This window comes from Chiloscyllium punctatum, chromosome 16, assembly GCF_047496795.1.
Source record: "Chiloscyllium punctatum isolate Juve2018m chromosome 16, sChiPun1.3, whole genome shotgun sequence".
NCBI classification, from domain to species: domain Eukaryota; kingdom Metazoa; phylum Chordata; class Chondrichthyes; order Orectolobiformes; family Hemiscylliidae; genus Chiloscyllium; species Chiloscyllium punctatum.
Genome location: NC_092754.1, coordinates 27010115 through 27031650, shown reverse-complemented (window position 1 = coordinate 27031650; position 21536 = coordinate 27010115). Strand labels below are relative to the sequence as shown.

The window sequence follows — 21536 nt, the reverse complement described above, 5'->3', positions numbered from 1 at the left end:
TGATCTCTCTGCTTCATTTAATCGGATTATAAGGCATCCCATCAGCTGTTGACACTTTACTCACCGAGTCTAACATCCTCAGTCACCTGCAGAGATTTATTATTCCACACTCCACTCACACCAATTGTCTGATCTTTTGATCTCGCTGCCCTTGATCTCTCTGCCTATAAGTACTGTGTCTGTGTGCTCTTCTCTCTCACTTCACCTGTTGAAGGGGCTATACTCCGAAAGCTTATGATTTCAAATGAACCTGTTGGACAATAGCCTAGTGTCATGTGTATTCTGACTTTGTCCAACTATTCAGGGAGAGCTTAAGTTATCATAGACAGTATACAAAGACATCTAATCCATTAATTAATAGACAGAAAACAGAGCAGGGATAAATGGATCATTTTTGAATTTGTAGACAATAGCTAGTGGAGTAGAGTTGTAGAGATCTATTGTGCATCAAAGGCCCTTCAGCCCATCAAGTCTTCTCCAGTCAAAAACAAGCACCTAGCTATTCTAATCCAATTTTACAACTCAAGCCTGTGTGCCTTGGTATCATAAGTGCACACATCTAAATTCTTCTTAAATGTTATGAGAGTTTTTGCCTTGTCTACCCTGACAAGCAGTGAGTTCCAGATTTCCACCACCCTCTGAGTATTAAAGAAAACCCCTCTAACTCTTCTGTCCCTTCCCTTAATGTATGCACCTGGATCACTGAACCCTCCAACAAGGGAAAATATCTCTTCCCTCTCTACCCTGTCACTTGTGTCCCCCTCAGTCTCCTCTGATTCAAGGAAAACAACTCAGTTTATTCAATCTCTCTTTATAACTAAAACTCCCCAGCCCAAGCAGCATCCTGGGAAATCATCTTGGAATTCTCTCCGGTGCAATCACATCCCCTCCTATAATGTGGATTCCAGGACTGCACACAATACACCCACTGTGGCCTAACCAGATTTTTAGACAGTTCCAGAATCATTTCCCCACTCATAAAGGGAGATGTAAAGATTAGTTCTCAGCCGCAGCTATTTATAATTAATCACATCGATCAGGAGGCAACGAGTAATGTATCCAAGTTTGTTAATGGTGGAAAGGTAGCTCTAAGGAGGACACAAAGGGCTGAAATTTCGCTTTGTGACAGGAAACAGGAACTGAGGATCGTTTTCCAGTTCCAGAACTTGATCCCCAAGGGAAACATTTTTTGTAATGTTATCAGAGGCTGCTTATCCGTTGGCATAGAAACAGGTTCCTTGGCCAATGATGAGTGGCTGGGGGAGGGGGTAGTGTGCTGTCTCGAAGATGGAGGTCCAATCAGCGACCTTCCAGCTTGATAACAGCAGCTGGTTGAAGGAAAGAATAAATATGAGCCGGGGTCTTGGGTTCAAGTCCCACCTGCTCCAGATGTGTGTCATAATGTGTCTGAGTAGGTTGCTTTAAAAATAAGTTTGGATTTAGTCAGTTATGCCTCAACAAGGACTTTGCTTCTCCTGTTAAAATTGTAAATTAAACAGAGAAAAAAAATGAGGAAGAAGGGGTATCCCTGAATCTTTGTCTACACCCCAGCCAGGTAGGCCAAGAAGTCCTGCAGGCTTGTCCAGATCATTCGGCCGTTCCCTCCCTGCCCCCAACCGATTGCTAAGTGCCTCCTGCCTCCACACATTTAAACAGCCCTCCAAACTCATTGGGAACTGTTTGGAAAGCTGGCAAGTAACGGTAGGCTGTCCTCTCAGTGCCTTCAACAAGGTTCAACAAGATCTAATGCCAAGGTGGGAGTTCTGGAGACCCACCTACTCTAAAATGTTGGTGTGAAGAATGGTGATGAGGCCAGGCAATGCTGGTCCCTGTTGAAATAACTCCAAGAGGCTGGTATCCCGTCACCAAGTCACCCTTTATTGACACGTGGAGAGTCTTTGACACTGGTCCAGCTTCCTGAGAGCCAGGTCTTAGAGTGTCCTCTCCTGGATACCGGCCTATGAGCTCTCTTACGCACTTCAGGCCTAGTGGGACTCTTTTGCTGTATCAAGTCCACATACCAGCAGCAACTACAATGGCTTGCCGGCGCCGATCCTGAAGAAACTTTTAACAGTTTGGCTGAGGCTTGGCTTTATTTTGGTGTTTTGCTGTGGGCTGACCTAGAGTCCCACTGTTCAGGATATGTCCTGAGTGAAGTCATGCAATTGCCTTCACTTAAGTGGTGTTCTGTGAGCTCAGTCAGACTGGTCAGGGTGTCCCCTTCCATTGGAAAAGTCTGCAGCTCATATGCTTCACTTGTTGTATTTTCCATTGATAAAGCCAGTTGTAGTGCCTGTTTGAGGTCCAGTTGGGCTTCTGCTAGTCGGTGCTTTTGCATGGTTACATCGTTAATCCCACAAACCAAATGGTCTCTCAGCATCTCACTAAGGGTTAAACCAAATTCACATGGTTCTGCCAGTCATCTTAAACTCAATAAAAATCCCAACATGGATTCCCTTGGTTCTCAAATTGCCAAGTAAAACCAATAGCATCTCAGAATTAGAGAATGCTTGGGGTTGTAACATTCCTTAACTAAATCCATCAACTCTTGAAAGGTTTTAGTATCTGGTGCCACAGGCCAATTTAGGCTCCTAATAACTGAAAAAGCTGCAGGTCCACAAGATGTCAGGAGAATTACTCATTGCTCTTCATCTGCCCCAATGTCATTTGCCCGGAAAACAAAAACATATTCTTTCCACTTACTGGGCCCAGTCGTTGACAGCAGGATTGAATGAGTCAAGCTTCCCAAAGAACGGCTTGATGCCAGAAATGCTTACCCCAACTCAAAGACGACTGTTGCGGGTGAATTTCTTCACCTGTCCTTCTCCATTGCCTACCTTTGCAGCATCCAAATATTCTGCCCAAGGGAAATGGGCGAGTTGTTACAGGTGGAAGAGAATGGGGTGGCGAGGGTGGGAAGTATGAACTTGACAAGGTAGAAAGGCCAATATTGTTCTTTTCAATGGTGCAATACAGAAAGACGTTGTCATTCAGAGAGACCTGGGTATCTGTTACATGAATCACAGGAAGTTAACATGCAGGGATTACAAGTAATTAAGAAAAGCAAGTGCTAGGTTAGCCTTCAATACAAGGGGTTTGAGTCTAACAGTAAACTGTAATTATAGGTCCTTAGTGAGACCACACCTGGAGTACTATGAGGAAGGCTAGAGTAGGCTAAGCCTGAACATCCTCCTGATTCCCCTATTATCTTGCAGTTTTCAACAGCAGTGCTAGGCAACACTGTCAATCCCCAATGAGTCACAACTTCAGCAAATTAAGTCATTGAAACTGCCACTCCAAGGGAACAGAATTGATTAGCCCATAATCCTTTCAACTCAATGCTTTGCATTATATGAAAACACCTCAAAGCAACTGAATGACTGATGCTCCCTGGCACTCCTGTGAATGTTCAATAATGCAAGTCATTAGAAGTAGCACCATGGTTAAATGGAAATGTCAGTGTTGCGTGTATGCTCCCATTCCATCTCCTTTCTCCTGAGACACTGACTCAGTCGTAGGCCAGGTATGCCTGTATGTGTAACTCCATCAGAAGAAAGTATACTTATAAATGTACTTGCAGCCAATTGTGTGACTATCTGAATATATTTGTGATTACACACTGCACAGACTCCTCCTGTAAGTTGCATTAAAGATTACCTTGCTCACCTCATTCCTATGCCTGCAGACAGAATAATCCAGCACAGAAACAAGCCATTTGGCCCATCGTGCTGCTGCTGGTTTCTTTGAAAGAGCTATTCAATTACCTGCACTCCCTTTTCCAAAGCCCTGGAACATTTTCCCTTTCAAGAATTTATCCAATTCCCTTTGATAGTTACTACTGAATCTACTTAAGTCTCCCTTTCAGGCAATGCATTCCAGATCACAACCACTCAATGAGCAACTCTGGATTTGCATTTGACATTCAATCCACTCATCATGGATAATTAACACCTCTTCATCATCCCATTTCTCAAATGATGTTCTGTGCTGTTTACATGCTTTCATGCCTGTATTTTCACATTCTGTTCTTTGTTGTTTTAAGTTAGAAACACAAATGACAGACTCAGTGTTACTTCATATTGCGCTTCTGACTTTCAGTGAGCCACTCAGATTTGCAACAGGACCAGAAGGCCCAGGTTTGCTTCCTGACCTGCCCATAGTTGGGCAAGTTTGGCCAAAGCAACTGGGTTTATTACTCTGCCCCTGGGCTAGGCAGGGTATATAAAGGCAGACACGAATCTTGCCTCTGGTAGTTTTTCCACTGAGGTAAAAACAATGACTGCAGATGCTGGAAACCAGAGTCTAGATTACAGTGGTGCTGGAAAAACACAGCAATTCAGGCAGCATCCGAGGAGCAGTAAAATCGACGTTTCAGGCAAAAGCCCTTCATCAGGAATACAGCTGGGCTTTTTCCAGCACCATTCTAATCTAGATTTTCCACTGAGGCCTGTTAGAAAGGGCCTGAGTATAAGCATTGGCGGAGAGCAAGATCATGCTCAGCTGCAGTAATACCTGTGGTTAACCTCTAAATTGGTTCTCATGTGAACAATGCGCACTTTCAGGAGATATTCAAAGACAATTGAACCCAATGCAGTTATACCTCAGTGAGAATCACCATCTTCACATACTGAAAGGGGAGAGGTATTTACACAAGGTGGAAACAATGGGGTAAATGTCAGCTCCTAAACACTGTGAGAGTTGTAGTTGGGTTAGATGGTCAAAATTAAGAGAATCTCATACTCGCCCGTCGTGGTAGGTCAGGAGTTGAATTATTTTAATAGGGTTGCATCCTGTCTTCAACAATGACTGACTGGGTTTCCCAGACCTCGGATAACAGGAGGACAGACTCGGGGAGAGATTGGGTTCCTTTCAGCGCTGCCTATGGGCTGGGGAGGGGTAGGGGTTTTGCCTGTGAACCCGAACTCACTTACAAACATGGAAACTAGGAGAGGGAGGAGGCCATTCAGCCCTTTGAACCTGCTCCATCATTCAACATGATCCTCTATCTCAATGCTATATTCCTGTTTTCTTCCCTTATCCCTTAATGCATCTAAAACTTTATGTATCTCTTCCTTGCATATTCTCAATGGCCCAGCCTCCAGAGCCTTCTGTGGTAGTGAAATCCACAGGGTGACCACCCTCTGAGTGAGCAAATTCAGTACTAAATGGCCTACTCCATATCCTGAGACTGTGAGCCCTCGTTGGAACATAGAAAAATACAGCGCAGTACAGGCCCTTCGGCCCTCGATGTTGCGCTGACTGAAGCCTACCTAACCTACACTAGCCCAATAACCTCCATATGCTTATCCAATGCCCGCTTGAATGACCATAAAGAGGGAGAGTCCACCACTGATACTGGCAGGGCATTCCATGAACTCACAACCCGCTGAGTAAAGAATCTACCCCTAACATCTGTCCTATACCAACCACCCCTTAATTTAAAGCTGTGTCCCCTAGTAACAGCTGACTCCATACGTGGAAAAAGGTTCTCACTGTCAACCCTATCTAAACCCCTAATCATCTTGTACACCTCTATCAAATCTCCCCTAAACCTTCTTTTCTCCAATGAGAACAGCCCCACGTGCCTCAGCCTTTCCTCATACGATCTTCCTACCATGCCAGGCAACATCCTGGTAAACCTCCTCTGCACTCGTTCCAATGCCTCCACATCCTTCCTATAGTATGGCGACCAGAACTGTACACAATACTCCAGATAAGGCTGCACCAGAGTCTTATACAACTGCAACATGACCTCAGGACTCCAGAACTCAATTCCTCTACCAATAAAGCCCAGTATGCCATATGCCTTCTTCACAGCATTATTTACCTGGGTGGCAACTTTCAGAGATCTGTGTACATGGACACCAAGATCCCTCTGCTCATCCACACTACCAAGTAGCCTACCATTAGCCCAGTAATCCATCTTCTTGTTACTCTTACCAAAGTGAATGACTTCACACTTAGCTACATTGAATTCCATTTGCCACCTTACTGCCCAGCTCTGCAACTTATCTATATCCCGCTGTAACCTGCCACATCCTTCTTCGCTGTCCACCACTCCACCGACTTTCGTATCATCCGCAAACTTGCTCACCCAGCCGTCAAGCCCCTCCTCCAGGTCATTTATAAAAATGACAAACAGCAATGGTCCCAAAACAGAGCCTTGTGGAACACCGCTAGTAACTGCACTCCAAGATGAACCCTTACCATCAACTACTACCCTCTGTCTCCTTCCAGCCAGCCAATTCCTAATCCAAACCTCTAATGCACCCTCAATGCCATACCTCCGTAATTTTTGCAGTAGCCTACCATGGGGTACCTTCTCGAACGCCTTGCTAAAATCCATATACACCACATCTACTGCTTTACCCTCGTCCACTTCCTTGGTCACCTTCTCGAAGAACTCAATAAGGTTTGTGAGGCATGACCTGCCCTTCACAAAACCATGCTGACTATCCTTGATCACATTATTCCTATCCAGATGTTCATAAATCTTATCCCTTACAATTCTCTCTAAGACTTTGCCCACAACAGAAGTGAGACTCACTGGCCTATAGTTACTAGGGCTGTCCCTACTCCCCTTCTTGAACAAGGGGACCACATTCGCTATCCTCCAGTCTTCTGGCACTATTCCTGTAGACAACGACGACCTAAAAATCAAGGCCAATGGCTCCGCTATCTCCTCCCTAGCTTCCCAGAGGATCCTAGGATAAATGCCATCAGGCCCAGGGGACTTATCTATTTTCACCCTTTCCAGTATTCCCCGGACCTCTTCCCTACATACCTCAAAGCTATCCATTCTAATCACTTGTGACTCAATATTCACCTCAGCAACAATGTCCTGCTCCTGAGCGAATACTGACGAAAAGTATTGATTTAGTGTCTCTCCAGTCTCCTCTGCCTCCACGCACAACTTCCCACTACTATCCTTGACTGGACCGATACCTACCCTAGTCATCCTTTTATTCCTGACATACCTATAGAAAGCCTTAGGGTTTTCCCTAATCCTACCAACCAAGGACTTTTCATGTCCCCTTCTCGCTGCTCTTCGCTCTCTCTTTAGATCCTTCCTGGCTACCTTATAACTCTCAATTGCCCCAACTGAACCTTCACGCCTCATCTTTACATAGGCCGCCCTCTTCCCTTTTACAAGGGATTCCAATTCCTTATTAAACCATGGCTCCCTCACAAGACCCTTTCCTCCCTGCCTGACTGGTACATACTTATCGAGGACACCCAATAACTGCTCCTTGAACAATCTCCACATATCATTTGTGTCCTTCCCTTGAAGCCTATTTTTCCAATCCATACATCCTAAGTCATGCCTCACCGCATCATAATTTCCCTGCCCCCAGCTATAACTCCTGCCCTGCAGTGCACACTTATCCCTCTCCATCATTAGAGTAAAAGTCACCGAGTTGTGGTCACTGTCCCCGAAGTGCTCACCTATCTCCACGTCTAACACCTGCACGCTTTTATAGAGAAAAAAAAACCTTCCCAGGTAATCTAGCGCGACACCAGCTTCTGGGTCCGCTAGGCGCTTAAAAAAAACTTTAAATTTTAACCGTGAAAAAATAAACACCATCAGACAGCCGTTACCTGCTCCGCAGAGAGAGTGAGCTTTCTAGACTCCCCCACCTTCCTGCCTCTCATCTATCTATCCCTGTTCGAACTTTATGGGTTTTAAGTAGCTCTTAGGCCGAATCACTGAGTTAGATGGATTTTTGATAGACAAGAGAGTCAAAGGTCATGGAAGTAGAATTCACAGAATCCCTACAGTGTGGAAGTAGGCCATTTGGCCCATCGAGTCCACAATGATCCTCCAAAGAGCATCCCACCCAGACCTAACCCCCTTACCATATCCCTGTAACCCTGCATTCCCCTTGGCTAACCCACCTAGCCTGCACATCCCTGGACACTGTGGACAATTGAGCATGGCCAATCCACCTAACCTGTACATCTTAGGACTGTGGGAAGAAACCGGAGCACCCGGAGGAAATCCATGCAGACCCAGGGAGAATGTATAAACTCCACATGAAGGGTCACCCTAGGCTGGGATTGAACCTGGGCCCTTGGCACTGTGAGGCAGCAGATCAGTCATGATCTTATTGAATGGATGAGTAGGATCGAATGGCCTACTCCTCCTTTTTTTTGGATTACTTATTTACAGTGTGGAAATAGGCCCTTTGGCCCAACAAGTCCCCACTGGCCCACTGAAGCGCAACCCACCCAGACCCATTCCCCTACATTTACCCCTTCACTTAACACTACGGGCAATTTAACTTCTGAGCTCTGTGTTCCTATTCATATGTGAACTTTACCCCATTCGAAAGCCCCCAGCATTGCTGGGCAGGTGGGATGTTGGTTAGATCCTGGTGTCAGAGGTAGTGAAGGAAAAAAAGATCATTAGTGTCCTGACTGAAATAGATCACAACTTTTCAAACAAAGTGGCCTGTTGCTGGCACATTCTCGTAGATCATCTCTTTCATTCTTGGTGGGGGCGGAGTAGGGGCAGCCTATTCCCTGCAGTGGCCAATCCCTATCTAGCTCCCCGAGGTGGGTAACCAATGGCACTAATTCAGACACAGACATCTCCACCAGGCACAGTGCTCAATCCATGAGGGCTTCGTTCTCGAGACATCTGGGGCCTCTCGATCGTCAGAAAGATCATGCGAAGAATAAACCTTTTGCAGGCAAAAGGATGTTCGACATGCTAACGGCTAGGTTGAAGGGGTTCAGCTCAATTTTGCCCAGTTTATAAACATTTCAAATCAACCTACCAACTAAGGATGACCTTGCAAGTGCAGTGATGTCATAGCCATTCAGAGTCTGCTTCGAGCCAGTAAAGATTACATTGGTGCTTCCAAAACAATTCTAAATTCCAAAAAAAAACAATGTTACAAAAAATGAAGCACATTGGATTAGATTTCAGTCAAAATGTGAGATTAAACAGTGTACAATCATGCCACCAGGACCAGATTACCATTGGTCATTTATTCTCTGAACACACACACTTCAATATATACCACCTGGTCACAGTATCATTTATTTACCTTAAGACGTACTGATGATGAACAAACTTAATATAACCTCCTTTAGAATGCAGGCAAATAGTCTTTATATTAATGTGGCGGTGTTAGAGTCAGGAACCAAAAGAGCTCAGATCAGTTTATTTCTCTCTGAGTTCTCCCCTTTACCTCCTTTTGCTCATTGGGCTAATCTTCCAAGGGAGCTGGCATCTTTCATGGACTCTGCAAGTCTGAGCTTAAATGGTTTCTTTGACCACACAGAAGAGGCGATCACTACATTTGTTCCCATTACATTCCCACATGAACATTTGAGGAGGTCACTGGTTAGCACTGAAAATAAAAAATGCTGGAAACCACAACGGGTCAGGCAGCATCCATGGAGAGAGAGAGCAAGCTAACATTTCAAGTCTAGACTCGAAGATGATTTCCAGCATTTTTTTGTTTTCAGTACAGGTTCCAGCATCTGCAGATACTTAATTCCCAGTCCTGATCCTGCTGCTGTCTCTGTCATACCCACAAAATCATACCCACTAATTTCAATGTATGCTACAGGCTCATTTACATTGTTTCATATAATACATGCATTCAAGTCCAATACTCTCAGTCCTGCCTTGACTGTCACTCCCTTCTCATAGTTGTCCCCTTATCTGCTGTGCCTGAAGTTAGACTCCCGACTCTTTCCATACTCTCTATCCTGTTATTTGTTCTGGAAACTTTAATAACCTCTAATGAGCCCTCCTCTCCCTTTAACTTATTCATAATTTTCAATGCAACTGACCCCACCCCCCACTATTTAGCTTAAAGCCCTTATTACATGATTTTCCAGGACTCTGGTCCCAGTGTGACTCAGGTGGAGCCCATCCTGTGGGAACAGCTCACTCTTTCTCCAGTTCTGGTGCCAATGTTTCATGAATTCTAATTCGTTTCTTTCACCTCCATCTTTGAATTACACTTTCACCTCTTTAATCTTGTTGACGCTGTGCCAATTTGCTTGTGGCTCAGGTAGCAATCCAAAGATAATAACCTGTTTGGTTCTGCTTTTTAATTTAGTCCCTAGCTGCTCCTATTCCCTTAGCAGAGCCTCTTTCCTCTTCCTACCGCTGGTAACTATGTGGACCACGACAACTGGATCTTTCCCTCCCACTCTAAGTTCCTCTGCAGCCCAGATGAGATATCCTAAACATGGCCACCAGACAGGCAACACAGTCTTTAGGACTCTTGATCCTGGCCACAGAGAATAGGGTCTATTCCCCTGACTATAGTATCCCAGGTCTCAGCTACATTTCCCTTTTCTCCCCACTCTTGAATGGCTCCCTGTACAAAGGTGCTATGATCAGTTTGCTCATTCTCACTACACGGCAGAAGTGGGTACTGCAGATGCTGGAGATTAGAGTGGTACTGGAAAAGCACAGCAGTTTGGGCAGCATCCAAAGAGCAGGAAAATCAACGTTTCGGGCAAAAGCTCTTCATCAGGAATTTCCTGTAGGGCTTTTGCCCGAAATGTCGATTTTCCTGCTCCTCAGATGCTGCCCGATCTGCTGTGCTTTTCCAGCACCACTCTAATCTTGACTCATTCTCACTACAGCCCCCTGCTCTCACCCCCATAGGGAACAAGCATCTCAAACCCTGTTAGACAAGCTCAAGGCTGAAGCTCCTTCAGCACTACCTCTTGGATTCCTCTACTTGCCTCACTCATAGTCACACCCCACTGTCCCTGACCACTGACCGAATTTGAGGCAGTTAATATAAGGGGTATGACTGCCTCCTGAAACATAGCGTCCAGGTCACTCTCCATGTTCGAAGCTCAGACTCCAGCTCACTATCTCTGAACCAGACTCCTGGAATAATTCAAAGCATAGGCTGGATTGAACCCAGGAATTTGCAGTCGTATCTAGCTTTGCTCCCTACCACATTTCAGATGAGGGAGGTCCTAATTATTCCTTTTATATTGCAATCCTGAATTTAGCCCCATGTCGTCCAATGAGAGAAGTATGTACTGACCTGTACAATGGGGTCCCAGCAGAAATCTGTCCTGTCTTGCTGAAATGTAATCAAAAGCAAACATTAATTCACTAGTGTGGAAACAGGCCATTTGGCCCAACAAATCCACACTGACCCTCCAAAGAGTAACCCACCCGGACCCATTCCCCCTAACTAATGCACCTAACACTATGGGCAATTCACCTGACCTGCACATCTTTGGATTGTGGGAGGAAACCGGATTAGCCGGAGGAACCCATGCAGACACAGGGAGAATGTACTGACTCCACACAGTTGCCCAAAGCTGGAATTGAACCCAGGTCCCTGGTGCTATGAGGCAGCAGTGCTAACCACTGAGCCACCGTGCCACCCACGCATTCCCTTTCTGCAATCTTTTCTCCTCTTCACCGAGCTCAGGTGCAATTCCTCTATGATCAGACTCTCTCTACATCCGCCATGCAGCCCTTGTTAATGTGAATCCAGAGACTGTGGCTGGGGGGATGGGACAATGTTTCTCACCCAAAGCCCCACACTCTCTCAATGTCCACCAGGGGTCACTGGAGAGTAATTCAGATCAAGAACCCTAGGTGCCAATAGTCTAAGGTAGTGCAGAGGCCTTTAGATCCCCCAATACTGGGGCCAAATGAGAGCTAAGAGCCTAATTTGTGTGGGTAACAGTCACCTGGCTGTGATTTCCACTGAACTGGATAATTAATAGCCACCTCAAAAAATGAACTGTCTATTCACATAAATAGTGTTCCCATTATATTTCAGGGAATTGTAAAGTGGAGGGATGGGGTGAATGGAATTTTGTATGGGATAGTTGCTGGCAGAGTTCTTGGGTTCAGTGAGGTTTATGGAAGGTGTACCTTGGGTTGTCAGTGTGAAGGTTAGAGTCACATACAGAACAGAAAAAGGCCCTTTGGCCCATTGAGCCTGTATCAATCAAAAACAACAACCTAACAATTCTAATCCCATTTTCCAGCACTTGGCCCATAATCTTGTATGCCTTGGCCTTTGTAAAATCCAGTCTGGTAATGACAGTGACATTAGTAAAGGATTCTGAAGCATCAGTAGGTGTTTTGGTGCCAATAGGATGAGGTAAAGATGCTATTGTGTGTATTTTGGGTGTGGAAATTGGTAGTTTTGGTGGTAGATTGAATGCAGGGTTTGAAGGTCAATTTAGAGTTTAACAGGACAACCAGGTTGAGAATGAACAGACATCCAGGAAAGTGGTTAGGATTGGGGCCAAACAATACTGCTTTGGTGGACTGCAATAGTTCTGGTTCAGCTTCAACTTGATGTTGTACAGGTAAAATAATAAAATCTATAAAATCAGGAGAGGCGACAGAGGGATGAAGCTGAGTCTAGTCAGCATACCCACAAAAGCCAAGCACTAATCATGTTGGGCTGTTTTACTGTCGGAAATGTATGATGATTTTAGTGTTGGAACCAGAAGAGAGGGCGATGCAATGAAGTGGGGGGGTCTCAGAAGAAGTGGTACTGGCGAACAATTGATTGTGTTGAAAGCTATGGAGACAAGAGGAGGAAGACAAGAATAAGCTGTAGCTGCAAACATTGTTGGTAATTTTGTTCGGGAAGGTTTTAGTTTTTTGATTAGGACAGAAGTACTGACTTGGGATTTCAAGCAGAAACCTTAAAGGATAGCCATTTTGTAAAGAGTAAAACAAATAGAATCCATTGTTTTTAATTGATTATCATGTGTACAGGGGATCTTTACCTTACAGACTCCTTGGTCTTCAACAGGTGGTGCAAACTCTCTCTTCTCCTGAGCAACTCCATTGTTCGGAACCTGGGATACACCATTGGCTTTTGAAGGATATTCGCAAGTATTTGTAAGAATTTCTGAAGAGATGAAGCATTTGTCTTTTTTTAAAAAATGATAGAAATGAAAGCAATGTATTCACCAATGATTAATAATGAATTGTACAACAGAAGGATTAATGCCTGACACACACTCTAGTCTCCAATTGTTCCCTGATTCAATCCCATTCCAATTATAATCCACTGAATTATCTCTCTTGTTCAAATACACCACCATACTTACTTTCCAACCTTACCATGTGGAAATTAAGACTCATTATATTGTCTCCAACTCTAATGTATTCCTTCCCGAGATATTGAAACCATGGAAGTTCTCATTGTGTTCCAGTTTCCCAAGCTTTCAAAATCACCAGGCTCATTAAAAGCACTGTGTAGAGTCACCTAATTGCTGCTTGCTGCTTTATTAAATCTCTCCCACTCCATCCAACATTAAGAGCCATCCATCACAGAAAACTGTGAGATCTTATTATTATATCTTTGACACTGGTGTCTCAAACTATGAAACAATCACTGGAATTTGTCAGGGATGTGAACATGAACATGTTGCAGCAGACACACTGCCTATCCAGCATTATCTCACACTGTTACAGTGAGTCAATCACAGCCTGTGTTTGGATTAATCTCCAACCACAGCTTTTTTTTGTTTCATCAAAAAAAAGTTGATCTCAAAGACAGGGAGGGAAAAGATGGATGAAGAATGCAAACTTTCTGTTTGTTTTGTAACATTAATGAATAATCTTTAATGATTCCCTCACTTTCCCAAATAAAATGTGGTTAGACAAATGTTTTATCGACAAGGGGGGTGTGGTGGGGAGAGACAGAAGGAAGTGAGCAAGTGGAGTTGCTCACAATAGGAACAGCCATGATCTTAACAAATGAGAGAGCAGGTTTGATAGGCTGAATGGCCTGCTTCTGCTCTTTTCTTTTAATGATCTTATGATCCACATGTGACAACCATTTTATATTCCCACCAACTGGCAAATTAACATGTGTTGGCACCAAGCATTATTTCCCTAAAGTTTTAACACTTTCCCTGTCACATAGACCAGTTCGCAAGCATTTAGACACCGCTGTTCAAATTTTTTTTAAAGTTTATTCATTCGTGTTATAAGGGTGTGACTGACTAGGCCATCATTGCTCTGGGTCTGAAATCACATGGGTGGCATGGTGGCTCAGTTGTGAGCACTGCTGCCTCACAGTGCCAGGGACCCAGGTTCAATTCTAGCCTTGGATGGCTGTCTGTGTGGAGCTCGCACATTCTCCCTGTGTCTGTGTGGGTCCCCTCCGGGTGCTCAGGTTTCCTCCCACAATCCACAGATGTGCAGGTCAGGTGAATTGGCCATGCTAAGTTGCCAATAGTGCTAGGTGCCTTAGTCAGGGGTAAATACAGGGTAGGGGAATGAGTCTGGGTGGGTTACTCTTCAGATGGTAGGTGTGGATGTGTTGGGCTGAAGCATCTGTTTCCACACTCTAGGGAATCTAATATATTCAGTCCAGACCAGATAAGAATGGCAGTTTCCTTCCCTAAAGGGCATTAGTGAACCAGATGAGTTTTTCCAACAATTGTTTCATGGTTGAATTCAAATTCTACCATGGCAGGATTTGCAACCCAAGTCTCCGCATTAACAAGCCAGTGATAATGCCATTAGGCCATCGATCCAATTCTAGAAGTAGAAGACCATTCTTTGGGTTTTTTCTTTCTTTCCTCCATGAATCCATTCTCAGTTTATTTTTCCAAAATCCGTTTCAGCTGCTGAACTTTGAGGGAAGGCGATGGAGGGGCGGGCTAATGTGGCTGCAGGTAGTATTCCAGAACCCCAGGACGGGACATTGGTGCAAGGCAAATGGTGAAAGTTGAGTTAAAAAATAACCTGGAATAAATGCCAGCTCAATGGCTACCGTGTAACCACTGTCAATTTTGTAAATACCCATCTGGTTCACTGATGTCCTTTAGGGAAGGAAATCTGCCATCCTTACCCAGTCTGGCTGACATGTGACTCCAGAAACGCTGCCTTAATTCTTAACTGCCATCTGGGCAATAAATACTGGCCTTGCCAGCAACATCATCCGAAGAATGAATTAAGAAATATAATTATTATGCTGGCAACACACTCCAAGAAGAAAACAAAGCCCAGACACAGCATCGTACAATTTCCCTGATCCCACGCACAGATTACTCCCTGATTTATGTTTCTTCTGTCACGTGCCTGAAAATCTCCAAGGAACAAAGAGATTTGGCACTACAAATACCTGTCAGACACAGGCTGGGTTGCCTTCCAACTTTTCTGTGTGGTTTAAGACTTGGGGCATGACACTCCCTGTGATAATAATAGATTAAGTACACTGTTCTCAGATTTAGACCATAAAATAAAGGGGCAGATTTAGACCATTCAGCCCATGGAGGTCTGCTCCACCATATTATCACAGCTAATATAATTCTCAACTCTGTTCTCCTGCCATCTTCCTGTAACCCGTGATTCCTTAACTAATCAAGGACTTATCTATCTCTGTCTTAAAGCCACTCAGTGACTTGGCTCCCACAGCCCTCTGCAGCAATGAGTTCCACAGATTCACCACCCTGTGGCTGAAGAAATTCCCCCTCATCTCAATTCTAAAGGGTTGTCCCTTCAATCTGAGGCTATGTGCGCTCAAGTCTTAGTCTCTCCCATCAGTGGAAATGTCTCCAAAGCTCCTTGGATGCTGCCTGAACTGCTGTGCTCTTCCAGCACCACTAATCCAGAATCCATGTCTCCACATCTACTCTATCCAGGTCTCTCAATATTCTAGGAGAAAGTGAGGACTGCAGATGCTGGAGGTCAGAGTCAAAAAGCACAGCAGGTCAGGCAGCATCCGAGGAGCAGGACAGTTGACGTTTCAGTCAAAAGCCCTTCATCAACAATGTGGGGGAGGGGGAAAGGGGACTGAAAGATAAGTTGGAGGGTGGGGGAAGATAGCTGGGAAGGCAGTAAGATGCAGGTAGGGGGTGAAACTGATAGGTCGGTGGGGAGGGTGGAGTGGATAGGTGGGAAGGAAGGTGAACAGATGGGACAGATCAAGAGGGCAGTGTTGAGTTGGGGGGGTTGGATCTGGGATGAGGTGGGGGAGGGGAGATTAGAAACTAGTGAACTTGATGTTGATGCCATGTGGTTGAAGGGTCCCAAGACAGAAGGTGAGGAGTTCTTCCTCCAGGCATCAAGTGGCTTGGATTTGGCAGGAGAGGAGGCCAAGGACTTGCATATCCTTGGTTGAGTGGGAGGAGGAGTTGAAGTGGTCAGCCACACGGCAGTGGGGTTGTTTGGTGTATTGTGTCTCCTTTCAATATTTTGTTTCAATGAGATCCCCCCTTATCCTTCTAAACTCCATTGAGTCCAGACCCAGAGTCCTCAAGCACTCCTCATATAACAAGCCCTTCATCCCTGGGATGATTCTTGTAAACCTCCTCTGGACCCTCTACACCACCAGCACATCCTTCCTTAGATATGGTGCACAAAACTGCTCACAATGGTCCAAATGGGATCTGACCAGAGCCTCATACAGCCTCAGCAGTATACCTCTGCTCTGGTATTCTAGTTCCCATGCAGTGAATGCTAACATTGCATTTGCCTCCCTAACTGCCAATAAAACTTGCATGTTCAGTTAAGAGAATCTTGAACTAAGACTCTTTAGTCCCTTTGAGCTTCAGATTTCCGAAGCCTTTCCCCTCTGTTCTTCTTCCTCAAGTGCAAACCTCACATTCTCCTACATGGTATTCCATTTATCACTCTTTGTCACTCTCCTAGCCTGTCCAATTCCTTCTGCAGCCTCCCTGCTTTCTCAAAGCTACATGTCCCTTCCACCTATCTTTGTGTCATCTGTAAACCTAGCAACAATGCCCTCAGTTCCTTCATCCAGATCGTTAATATGTAACGTGAATAGTTGGGGTCCCAACGCGGAATACTGTGGAATTCTATTAGTCACTGGCTGCCATCCCCACTCTCTGCCTTCTGCCAGTCAGCCAATCCTCTATCTATGCCAGTATCTTGCCCCTAACACCATGGGCTCTTATCTTATTTAGCAGCCTCTTGTGCTGCACTTGGTCAAAGGCCTTCTGGAAATCCAAGTAGTTCACATCCATTGGCTCTGCTTTGTTTAACTTGCTCATTACCTCCTTGAAGAATGCTACCACATTTCTCAGGTAAGACCTCCTCTTGATGAAGCCATCAAGATCTTGATCAGTCCTATTTTACTAGGCAATCCCAAGTACTCCACAATCTTATCCTTAATAATGGACTCTAAAATCTTACCAATGGTGGAAGTCAAGCCAACTGGTCCAGTTTCCCATCTTCTGCCTCCCTCCCTTCTTAAACAAGGGTATCACATAAGCCAATTACCAGTCCTCAGTACTCTCTCTGATTCCAGTGATTTCTGAAAAATCACCAACAATGCGATCTCCTCAGCTCACCTTGAGATCTCTGAGGCGTAATCCATCTGGTCTGGGTGATTTATCCCCCCTCAGACCTTTCAGATTCCTCAGCACCTTCTCCTTAGTAATGACCATTACACTCACCTCTGCCCCCAACTCTCTTGCAGTTCTGGTATGCTACTGGTGTCTTCCACTGTGAAAATTGATGCAAATACCTATTCAGTTCTTTGTTCCCCATTACTATTTTCCAGCTTTATTATTGAGCAGTCCAATGTTCACTCTTGTCTCTCTCTTATCTTTTACTTAGCTTGAAAAACACTTGCAATCTTCGTTTATATTACTAGCTAGCTTACCCTCATATTTCATCTTCACCCCCCCTCTGTTTTTTTAAAATTATCCTCTGCTGGTTTTTAAAGACTTTCCAATCCTCTGGCTCCCTAGTAATCTTCACCACATTGTATGCTTTTTATTTTGCTTTTATGATGATACTTGACTTCCCTTCTCAGTCGTGGTTGCCTCATCTTCCCCTTAGTTCTTTGGAATGAATTTCTGTTGTTCCTTCCAAATTACTCCCTGAAACTCCTGCCCATTGCTGCTCCACTGTCTCCCCTTCTATTTTCCCCTTCCAAACAACTCTGGCCAGTTCCTCCCTCATGTCAATTGTAATACCACTACATTTGATTCCAGATTCTCCCTCTCAGATTGCACGGTGGATTCTATCATATTATGGTCACTGTCCCCTAGGGCTTCCTTCACCTTAAGCTCCCGATTCAAGTCTGCCTCATTACACATCACCAAATTCAAAATCGCCTGTTTCCTAGTGCGCTGTACCACACGCTGTTCCAAAAAAACAATTCTAGACATTGCATAAAGTCCTTCCCATGGGATTTTCTACCAACCAGTCCAACTGCATATTGAAGATCCCCATGATAGTACCAAAAAGTACTAATAGTACCTTTACTCAAACACGAGTGAGAGATAACTGTTTTTGTCCTGCTCATAACTGGGGATTTCCTGATGAGACTTCAGTATCAGTTGTTTTCAATTGTCGAGTTGGATATTCATTAGTCAGCTTTCCCCTTGTGTTCCCAATCTTTATAATTGGTGCCTGTGATTGTGGGTAAGCCATTGGATCAAAGAAGATCATTATATTAGACTACTTACAGTGTGGAAACAGGCCCTTCGGCCCAACAAGTCCACACCGCCCCGCTGAAGCGCAACCCACCCATACCCCTACATTTACCCCTTACCTAACACTACTGGCAATTTAGCATGGCCAATTCACCTGACCTGCACATCTTTGGACTGTGGGAGGAAACCCACGCAGACACGGGGAGAACATGCAAACTCCACGCAGTCAGTCGCCTGAGGCGGGAATTGAACCCGGGTCTCTGACGCTGTGAGGCAGCAGTGCTAACCACTGTGCCACCATCCCGCCCACATTGTTAAATCTTTTCCTGGAATCACCAGAAACCCTTTCCAACAGGCCAACTCTAGGTAAATATGAACCCCATTCAATTAGGAATATAGAAACAGGAGAAGGCCATTCAGCCCCTCAAGTCTGTTCCACCATTCAATGAGATTATGGCTAACCCGTGGCTTTGCCTGTCTTTGCCTAATTATCTATCTCAGATTTAAAATCAACAACTTATCAGGCTATTTGTGGAATGAGATGATACTATGGCTTTAAGAGATCATTTTGTCCTGGATTGTTTTAGGATTTAAGACACAGGTGCTGAGAAGGGGTAACTTTTTCACACAGAGAGTGGTGAGTGTATGAAATGAGCTGCCAGAGGAAGTGGGGGAGGTGAGTATAATTACATCGTTTAAAAGACATCTGGATGGGTATATGAAAAGGAAGGGTTGAGAGGGATATGGGCCAAATGCTAGCAAATGGGATTAGATTAGGTTAGGATGTCTAGTCAGCATGGACGAGTTGGACTGAAGGGTCTGTTTCTATGTTGTACATCACTATGACTCCATGTCTATTAAAAACTCATAAAGAAAACAGCTTATGAGGCCCTGGGTTTTTTTTTAAATTGGAACAATAAAAACAGCATGAATGGGTGTGGTCAAGTTCTCACAGAACCAGGACTATTTGTTTCTTAGTTTGTTGGTAGCAGCTGAGGCTGGGTCTGTTGCTGACATACATCTCTCCCTGCTACCCTCTCTCAGAGTTCTCCTGATGTTATTTTCTTCCTGGGTTGCTGGAGTTGTGCATGAGACAACCTGATTTTCTGAAGTTGCCTTTTGCCAAGGGTGTGTTTATAGGATGCTTCTGTCTTCGAACAGTTACTGTTTAGTACTAACTAAACTTTGGGCGGCACGGTGGCACAGTGGTTAGCACTGCTGCCTCACAGCGCCAGAGACCCGGGTTCAATTCCCGCCTCGGGTGACTGACTGTGTGGAGTTTGCACATTCTCCCCGTGTCTGCGTGGGTTTGCTCCGGTTTCCTCCCACAGTCCAAAGATGTGCAGATTAGGTGAATTGGCCATGCTAAATTGCCTGTAGTTTTAGGTGAGGGGTACATGTATGGGTGGGTTGCGCTTCAGTGGGGCAGTGTGGATTTGTTGGGCCGAAAGGCCTGTTTCCACACTGTAAGTAATCTAAAAAAAACTATTATTCTGTTAAGTTTTCCAATTGTGTTACAGCTAAACCAATTTTTCTTTATTCTTTCTTCTGTTGTGTTTTAATTAGAGTGTATGAATATTCAGTGATTTGCTTTAAATCTGGTAGTTTGACCAATTGAATTGCATCTGGCACACAGCGCCTTACACTTACCTTTAAAATAAGAAAATTAACATTAGTGTCAAGGCTACCTTTTTAATATATTTTGAGGGGGTTTGGTCTGGTCGAGAACAGGAAGATGCATTTACTTACAAGGTAATCATCAACATGTGCAGAATTCTGAGACTGTCAATCACAAAATAGAGGGTATTAATGGCAGAACAAGATATGTTTAGGTCAAATGAAAATGCCAGATTGGCAAAAGGACGAAGAATTATTTGCAGAAAAGCCAAAAGAAAGATCAAAGCCAGAGGATGCACACAGATTTTAAGGATGTGGTGAGCATCCAGTGGAGTTACTGTTAGAGTGTGAAATGGCCCATTGATGTACAGAAGTGTATTGTAAATGGATCAGAGATTGTTCCCCTTTGTCTATACCCTAATAACATCCTTAAAAAATCCAAGTTTGTCACATAGGATTTTGCCATCATTAGTTCATATTGATTTAGCCCAATTTTGTCATTAATTTATAAATGTTTAATTATTACATCCTTTATAATCAATTCTGATATTTTCCCTACTTACTGGTACCAAGTTAATAGGTCTGTCGTTCTCCTCTCTCCCACTTCCTCTCTTAAAGAGTTGTGTCATGAGGGTGCCTACAGGGTGGCATATATCAGATGTGGCCAGTGCCCATGGAGTCTGTCCTGAGATGCAGATACTCAGTGCCCAACATGGAGGTCCTTTGGAGCACACAGTGAACTATAGTCGCCAGGTACTTGCACTGACCTCCATGTCAAGAATTCTCAATATCTAGCTTGCTTTATGATTTTGGTTAGATGGGAAGCTGACAATTAATGGGGTGGATTGTAGCATTAAAAGGCATTTAACAAGTTATAATCCCCCTTCATAGGCAACTTGCCACTGCCTAGCGAGAAACATGTCTTGACACCAATCAGATGAAAAGAGGATGCAGTGAGGTATGTTTGACATCCAGGCAGACTTCACTGGGACTTCTCATACAATTCTGTCACAAACCTCACCACAGCTCACATTGCTCAGGCCTCTATAAGATTCTGTCCAATTTTCCACCAATGATATTGTCATCTTACATTCCCTCAAGATAATCTATGGTCTACCAGTTTGTGTTAAGCCTTGGCTGTCTCCTGTCTCTCACTGGACTCACCTCTTACAATGCCCTCTGAAACCTCTGCTCACTCCATCTCTTATCTACATCCTCTCCATTCCTTTACTCTTACCTCCTCTCTTTCCATACTTCCTGCCCTCCCCATCTCTCACTCTCCACGTATTTCTCTTTCTCTATTCTCAGTCACTCACTCTTCCTGCCCTTCCCTATCTCTACCTCCTCCCTCTTCAATTCATTACAACCACTGGATTAATTGCCTTTCATTTTACTGACGCCTGCAGTGTCAGAATTTCTCCCTGCCTGTTCCCAGGCCTTGCTGAAAAGAAGGCACATTTTGTCAAAGATTTTCATCTTGTATTCATCAGGATATTTTGCAAGAATATCAATTCAAGAGTAAAACCAACATT

At 44.4% G+C, this 21536-nt stretch overlaps 1 protein-coding gene across 4 annotated transcripts in view; it reads right to left on the bottom strand.

The window, feature by feature from the left end:
* The window catches only part of fam131c (family with sequence similarity 131 member C), a 96401-nt gene that overhangs the window by 16398 nt on the left and 58467 nt on the right, over window positions 1-21536 (bottom strand). For 3 of the 4 annotated variants that reach the window (XM_072586555.1, XM_072586556.1, XM_072586558.1), the window contains 3 exons: window positions 12751-12875; window positions 11031-11069; window positions 8781-8874 (listed from right to left, as the gene is read on the bottom strand). In XM_072586555.1, the coding sequence (XP_072442656.1) occupies window positions 8781-8874; window positions 11031-11069; window positions 12751-12875 (258 nt within the window). The remainder of the gene's footprint in view (window positions 1-8780; window positions 8875-11030; window positions 11070-12750; window positions 12876-21536) is intronic. The other variant, XM_072586557.1, reaches the window with a different exon arrangement.